General features: G+C 38.3%; 1 protein-coding gene across 1 annotated transcript; it reads right to left on the bottom strand.

Moving 5' to 3' along the window:
• Positions 1-2680: 2680 nt before the first annotated feature.
• LOC115172853 (antimicrobial peptide NK-lysin-like) lies at positions 2681-4698 on the bottom strand. Its single transcript, XM_029730659.1, has 5 exons — positions 4569-4698; positions 4296-4384; positions 3735-3818; positions 3473-3630; positions 2681-3291 (listed from the first exon to the last, which is right to left on the bottom strand). The coding sequence occupies exons 1-5, from the start codon at positions 4615-4617 to the stop codon at positions 3261-3263; spliced, it is 411 nt and encodes a 136-aa protein (XP_029586519.1). The 5' UTR covers positions 4618-4698; the 3' UTR covers positions 2681-3260.
• Positions 4699-8380: the final 3682 nt, after the last annotated feature.

Here is an 8380-nt window from a genome sequence, read left to right as displayed (position 1 = left end):
GAAAACAAAGCTTTCTTATCAGAGCAGAAGAGTGACAAGGCAACTACGTTTTCTGAGTTTTTGGCAGATGAGAAGATAGAAACAGTTGCATTTTTGACAGACATTACATCACACCTTAATCAACTGAATGTTAAGCTGCAGGGACGGGACAACACAGTGTGTGATATGATAACAGCAGTCCGGGCTTTCCAGAAGAAATTGGAGCTTTTCAATAATGATCTCCAGGGAGAACTTGTCCACCTCCCCAATCATCTGGTGCAACGCAGGGAGACAAATATGTTCACAACCATGTAGATGTAATCCAGAAGCTGATGGATAACTTCAAGGCACGCTTTGATGACTTCACTGTTGGAAGAGAACTGCTGCCGCTCATCCAGAACCCCTTCTTGGTCACAAATGTGACAAAGTTGTCAGATCTTCAGATTGGTAGATGAAATGGAGTTGATTGAGCTGCAAAAAAATGTGTCTTTGAAGGAGCAGGCTGGTGATTGTGACCCTGTTACTTTCTGGGGAAAGATGGTACCTGCAGCTGATGTCCCTGTTCTCAAGATACTGGCACTATACATCCTGACCATGTTTGGCTGCACATACTCCTGTGAATCAACCTTCTCCACAATTAACTTTATTTAAAAACTCTGGTCACTCTGGGCCTTGCCCTTGCATCAATGAGAGACATTTTTGAGAAACGTTTGAACAGTAGTGTATATATATTTGCTATATTGCCATTAATTTAGACAATAACCTATTTTGATTGTACTGTGTTTCTGTGTGGGTTGGAAACCGGGGGGTAAAGTGTGCAGTTTTCAGAGGGGTCACAGCTCTTGAAGGTTGAAATTGTGCCATTCTGACACTTACACTACAAAGGTCATATTTGCACGATATTTATTATTAAAGAGTGTGAAACATATAAAACGTATGATTATTCTGTATCTGTAACCACGTTTCTATCCACAGTTTTTATGTGAGTAAAGTCATACTGTATAAAAAAACAATCATGACAGTTGCGATGGAAACAGGAAGTTGCGGTACTCATCGGAAAACTGCTGTCCTGATTAAAGAAGCAATAAAACTGGCCTTCTTTCGAATAGTTGAGTATCTGGAGCATCAGCATTTGTGGGTTTGATTACGGGCTCAAAATGGCCAGAAACAAAGACCTTCTGTAACTCATCAGTCTATTCTTGTTCTGAGAAATGAAGGCTATTCCATGTGAGAAATTACCATGAAACTGAAGATCTCGGACAACGCTGTGTACTACTCCCTTCACAGAACAGCGCAAATTGGCTCTAACCAGAATAGAACGAGGAGTGGGAGGCTGTGGTGCACGACTGAGCAAAAGGACAAGTACATTAGAGTGTCTAGTTTGAGTAACAGACGCCTCACAAGTCCTCAACTGGCAGCTTCATTAAATAGTACCTGCAAAACACCAGTCTCAATGTCAACAGTGAAGAGGCAACTTCGGGATGCTGGCCTTCTAGGCAGAGTTCCTCTGTCCAGTGTCTGTGCTCTTTTTCCCATCTTAATCTTTTCTTTTTATTGGCCAGTCTGAGATATGGCTTTTTCTTTGCAACTCTGCCTAGAAGGCCAGCATCCCGGAGTCGCCTCTTCACTGTTGACGTTGAGACTGGTGTATAGATTTGTCCCATTATCTTTGCAATGCAAGACAAAGACCATAATGTACTATTCCAGGTTAAGCGCAATTTAGATTTTGGCCACTAGATGCCAGCAGTGTATGTGCAAAGTTTTAGACTGATTCAATGAACAATGGCATTTCTGTTCAAAATGTTGTATCAAGATTGCCCAATTGTGCCTAATTTCAAGTTCATAACTGTGCACTTTCCTCAAACAATAGCATGGTATTCTTTCACTGTAATTGCTACTGTAAATGTGCAGTTAGATTAACAAGCTTTTTGCTCTTATCAGATATGTCTATGTCCTGGGAAATTTTCTTGTTACTTACACCCTCATGGTAATCACATTAGCCAATGTTAGCTCAACCATCTCGCGGGGGGGACACTGATCCGGGAGAGGTTAACTCATACTCAACTAATGTTGTTGTCTCAACCCATACTCATATTTGTAGCAAAAGCATAAATTGGATAAAAAAATCTTCAAAAACCCAATCTCAAACTTGTATCTCAAACAGACCTTTCAAAAAATGCTTGCTATTTCCTCATAGAACATGATATCATCTCCCTGAGGAGGATAAGCTGGCCAATCAGTAGTCAACTCGCATTAAAATGTGTAATGACCGGTATACGGCCACACCATTCTGTTGTTGGGGTACGCCCACACCATTCTGTTGGTGGGGTACGCCCACACCATTCTGTTGTTGGGTACACCCACACCATTCACAGAAAAGCTGCTTTTTTAACATACTTAATAAAACATTTTTGGAAGGAAAACTATTTCACTCATATTGTTATTAATTGTAAGTCATATTTCATAGAAATCTGAAAACACTTGACAGTTATTTGTTGGATAAGTTACTTCAAGCAACGTACCAAACAATGAAGATTTTTTTTACAGAAAACTGAGATTCTAAATAAAAAAGGTAGCCAAAATGCCAACATGAGTTCCTAGACATTGTAATTAAATGCTTTATCACGATATGTTAATCAGTAAAAGCTCCAATTAGATACATTTCTAGAGTAATGTTAGAGGTGTCAAAGAAGAGTTGTAGTTGTACTATCAATTGAGGTTTATTTTTTGCCCAGACAAAAAGTTCAAACAAACATTAAAAATGTTCATCATTTTGGACTAAAATAGCAAAAGATTTACATTTGTAGATGATACAAAATGTACTGCAGTTTATGACTGATAACTACACTATTATAAACTGGATCATTCGAGCCCTGGATGTTGATTGGCTGAAAGCCGTGGTATATGAGACAATATACCACGGGTATGACGCAAATCAAATGACTTACTTTTCTAATTACATTGGTAACCTGTTTATAATAGCAACAAGGCACCTCTGGGGTTTGTGTTACAGGGCCATTATACCACAGCTAAGGGATGTATCCAGGCAATCTGCATAGCATGGTGAATAAGAACAGTCCTCTGGCCTTATTGCTTAATTATAATACATGTTCCCAAAACATTATTTCAGAACATAATCATTTCAATAATTTCATCATCCATTTATATGCTTGTGTTGTGACTAGTTTGAAAAAGAAAGAGCAAGATGCTGGCAGCATAGCATTGTCTTGACACCTGAACATCCATCTTCTCAATTTGGATTCTGGATACTGGCTGCTTGGTCAGTAGCTCAGGTCCAAAACTTCCTTTTGTCTAAAGATGCACAAAAAGATTACATGAGTGGAAGATCGGAATACATAACCAGATATTTTCATATCAATGAATACATTCTACTCAATAGTGTTTAAATTATCAAGCACAAGTGATCATCGTTATACTCTTTAGTTGTCTGAACAGTGACTAAAGAGTATGTCAAATGGTTTCTTGTACTCACTTGCAGGCCTTAATGTTAACACAGATGGTCCTCACATCATCGCTTGTGCTAAGCTCCTCAATCAGCACCCACAAGTGTTTTTTCATCAGGCCTTTACACATAGACTTTAGAAAGCCAACGTTATCGCAAACAGACAGTAGCTTCTGCTTTAGTGTCTCCTACGGATGACAGTTGACATTTTCAGAGAAATATCACAGTAAATAGTAAATAGTGCAATTTCATGAAAGGACACTCTTATGAATTGTAATGCTATGGTAGCTACCTGGCTAGAGGAAGTGGAGATGGATTTCTTCACTTTGTTCAGTGCCCACTTACACACCCAGCAGGTCCCCTTTAGCTGTTTTGCCTTTGGAAAGCACAAACAAACAAGAATTTTTAATTTTTTTGTAATAATCGGTCGCTGTGCCCCTGAGCAAGGCACTTAAACCTAATTGCTTTAGGGGCTCTGTACAATGGCGACCCTGGCCGTGACCCCACTCCCTGTGGGTGTCTCAGGTGGAGTTGGGATATGCTAAAAAAAAATACATTGCCATTACACACTTTTGTGCAACAATACAAATATAAGCACCCCGCCAAATTATTATTTAATTAAATTATGGTGTGATGTATTCAGTGTTATGGTGTAAGTACATTTGAATATGTAATGTGAGAGTGAAAGTCAGGTTGGACAATAGTTTCTTCAGTCATTGCATGTCTTTAGTTATATTTACTTCTATGGTTAAGTTCTGTTACACAGTAGCAGGTTGAGTATTCTAATAGGAAGTTGCAGAAATGTCTACACTTTCTGCTAGTTCATAACATTTTGACCATAGCATACTGTTACCATGCGCTTTTCCGTCTGTGCTTCCACTACTTCCTGGTCTTCCTGGTCATCAAGGTCAACCTCTTGGCATTGCCCATGGATTTCCCAAACTGTGAAGAAAAAAATATACAACAGGCACTCAAGTGATGGGTACTTCACTTGTATGGTTCTGAAACCAAAGGTGAACTTGGAGTTGATTTAGGCCCCCTACCCACAGTTCCCCTTGCACCCTGACCCAATGTATGTGCTGCATATACAGTAGTTACTACTTGAGTTAAATAAATAAAATCTCACCTGAACAAGCCAGCAGACTGAGGGCAAGGAGGACCAGAGATGTCTTCATGATTTGTGGTGGTAGAGATGTGAAGAGTAAAAGTCGTGTTGGGATTTGGTAAAGTGACTTACGAACCAGACAAGCCCCTTTCTTTATAGAAGCCCCTCTATCCACAGCCCCCTATACAAACTCCACCTAGAATCTATTGATAGTACAACTCACATTAACCACAAGACACAACCCTTACAAGTCAACAGGATGTTACTTGGAAGAACTTAATATTTTCTTGTGGTTTAGACCTAGAGTACATACTGATGAGGAGCAATCTTCATAATCACCTTTTTCCATCTCGACACAGTCTAATATTAATTTTAATTACATTTTAGTTAGTCAATTACAAATTAAGCAATGTACTGTATGTGTTGGAAAGAGCAGGTGTTCTTAATTTTTTGGATAATCAGTGTATGTTTCCAGCTGAATACACCACACTGACATATGGATTAAAACTTGTTCAGCTAGCTTACAAGTGATACATTTAGGGCTATATTTACTAAGCTAAGATATGGAGTGTTTTAAGATAGTAAAAACATGGACCATTTAGCTATTTTAATTTGTATTTCAGGACACCTGTAGGTATATATATATAGAACAATTATTTGATGAAGATTTTGCCCCTACTGCTATAGAAATCCATTTTATAACAGTTTTGAAGTGTCTGAAATGCATCTGAGATATTGGAAAGCTCAGGATAACATCATGGACAAAACAAATGTTATATCAGTGTTTGTGGTTTACTCCAGCGAACGCGTTTCCACTGCATCAGAGTCCAATGGTGGCGAGCTTTACACCACTCCAGCCGAGGCTTGGCATTGTGCATGGTGATCTTAGGCTTGTGTGCGGCTGCTGGCCATGGAAACCCATTTCATGAAGCTCCCAACCTACAGTTTTTGTGCTGACGTTGTTTCCAGAGGCAGTTCGGAACTCGGTAGCGAGTGTTGCAACCGAGGACAGACGATTTAGAACGTGGTAGCCACGGGACCAAAACAGCAGAGAAGTTTAGCATCGTGCTTCAATGCTCTTAGTTGTTTTGCGGAAATTGACCCACTATGCTGTTAACTTTGTGAATCTATGTCGTATCGTTGAGTCTACCTTTAAAAAACGTTTTTCCGGCCATTGACTCTTGGGGTTTAAAACCTGTTGAGGATCTTATCCCGATCTTATCCCGGTATTGGGATTCATTGTCATGTGACCATGGCGGGGAATTCAAAACTGCAAGAGTAATCATTTCAAAAAATCAAATAATCAACTATTTTCCTCCATTTGAAAGATATATCTCCTAAATCTAACCACGCTGTCCGATTTTCAGAGGCATTACGGAGAATGCATAAAGTTAGGTTATGTGAGGAGAGTACATTGACAATAGCTGCGTGTAATGTTTAGCCAATTCAAAGAAGGGCATCAACAGACAGAAAACTAGCTAGAATTATGCACTTACCTTTGACAATCTGCATCAGATGACACTCATAGGACATTATGTTATACAATACATGCATTTTTAGTTCCATCAAGTTCATATTTATATCCAAAAACAGCATTTACAGTCGCGGTGAAATTCAGAATTTTTTTCGGCTCGAATGCACCCAGTGAATCCAGCATTACAAATCACGGAATTACTATTCGAAAACATTGGTAAATTATAATATTGTCATTCAAAGAATAATATATTATCATCTCGTAATTGCTACCGAATGGCCAGATCTCAAAATAACTTTACTGGGAAATCACATTTTGCATAAACTGGGTACTATGCTAACAACAATAAGCTATATGCTAAGCTAAGCTAAACCGTTAGCATTAGCATCATCTAATATCGATAATAACATTCTAAATATCCCCTTACCTTTGATTATCTCCATCAGAAGGCGCTGCCAGAGATCCCAGGTCCAGAACAAATGTGGTTTCTTTTGACAAAGTTCATAATTTATGTCCAAATAGTTAGCGTTCAGTAGGCTCCCACAAAATGAGGTGGGCAGTGTAAAGTCACGTCGAAAAGCTAAAGAAAACCTAGTAAATAATCTATTTACGTTTGTTTAAACATGTCAAACGTTGTTTAGCACTAATCTTTTGTTCCATTTTTAACGTGAAACATCAGTAAACATCAGTAATATTTTCACACAACCTATCAAGTGTCTAGAATAAACGATAATGACAAAGGCACTCTTCTCAGATTCATGCGCAGGCGCAAAAAATGAAGTGATGACGTGTCAACTTGTAAGCTTTCTAATTCGGTCTGTATTCATGACAGATGCTTCCAACAACTTTCTAAAGATCGTTGACATCTAGTGGAAGCAGTAGGAGTTGCGAACTGAATCCTTTCTCACTGTGGTATCTTTAAAACAATGACACTAAATAGTACAGTCACAAAATTCTCATTTTTTTAAATCTATTTTTCACAGGTTTTTGCCTGCAATATGAGTTTTGTTATACTTACAGACACCATTCAAACTGTTTTAGAAAATTCAGAGTGTTTTCTATCCGAATGTGTTAATAATATGCATATCCTAGCTTCTGAGTTGGTGTAGGAGGCAGTTAAAAATGGGCACATATTTCTTTCAAAATTCTCAATACTGCCCCCGTGGCCCGTAGAGGTTAATAAAGAAATCACACCACATTCCATATGGATAAAACTTGAGGCAATCAATTCCAGTGATACTGACAATAAGTCAAACACCACTGAGGATGATTGTATTAATTAACACAAGTTTTTTTTGTTGAGAAATGAACAAGACCAGAAAAGCTTAAATAATGCTTTCAGTAAGCTTCAAATTAATACAAAATGTAATGTAAAGCTAAGATATCGCAGAATATTCCTCAAATAAACAGTAAACCATGTGTATCCCTTATGTAGCCAGAGACGATCATTATTTAATTTGGTAATATGGTTATTGTACGTTTGTTTTATGTCTCGGCTAATCAAATTTCCCTACATGGATTAAAAAGTACAGTGAATTCTAATCTAAGTGAAAGTAAAGATCAGCCTCTCCAGGATTCCGCAATTCCACACATTATGCGATGAACTGTAATTTGATCAATTACCACACTATTTTCGCTTGCTAAAGATTGTAACACCAGATAATTTTTCTCAATCAATGAGAGAAGATTTGAAAAATACAAGATGGCGGTGTACACCTTGTTGGATTCATTCATGGAGCAGAACATAGATTTGGGTAGGGGGTCGGGCATAGCAAGTTATGAGACCAGGCATTTTCTTTTGTTCTCTCTTACATCCAGAAGAAGTGTATTACTTAACTGTTAAATCAGAGATACAACTCAGCCACTGCTCACACCAAGTTGGGGGGTAACATTGTTTCACTTACAAAAACATAGAAAGTCAGTGCATTCGTTAAGTATTCAGACCCGTTGACTTTTTCCACATTGTTACGTTACAGACTTTTTCTAAAATTGATTAAATAATTGTTTTCCCCTCAATCTACACAAGGACAAAGCGAAAAAAATGTAATATCTTTTAATAAAAATAAAAAACAGAAATACCTTAGTCAGTGCATTCCATAATTATTCAGACCCTTTGCTATGAGACTCAAACTTGATCATCCTTGAGATGTCTCTACAACTTGATTGGAGTCCACCTGTGGTAAATCAAATTGATTGGACATGATTTAGAAAGGCACACACCTGTCTAAGGTCCCACATTTGACAGTACATGTCAGAGCAAAACCAAACCATGAGGTCAAAGGAATTGTCTGTAGAGCTCCGAGACAGGATTGTGTCGAGGCACAGTTCTGGGGAAGGGTACCAAAACATTTCTGCAGCA

The sequence above is a fragment of the Salmo trutta genome, chromosome 33 (assembly GCF_901001165.1).
Source record: "Salmo trutta chromosome 33, fSalTru1.1, whole genome shotgun sequence".
Classification (NCBI taxonomy): Eukaryota; Metazoa; Chordata; class Actinopteri; order Salmoniformes; family Salmonidae; genus Salmo; species Salmo trutta.
This window is presented reverse-complemented; position numbering and strand designations above follow the sequence as displayed.

Coding starts and splice junctions, on each gene's coding strand:
- LOC115172853 (XM_029730659.1), bottom strand. CDS start 4,617: ATGAAGACATCTCTGGTCCTCCTTGCCCTCAGTCTGCTGGCTTGTTCA. Junction 4,385..4,568: donor CAGTCTGCTGGCTTGTTCAG/GTGAGATTTTAT, acceptor TTTTCTTCACAG/TTTGGGAAATCCATGGGCAA. Junction 3,819..4,295: donor CACAGACGGAAAAGCGCATG/GTAACAGTATGC, acceptor TGCTTTCCAAAG/GCAAAACAGCTAAAGGGGAC.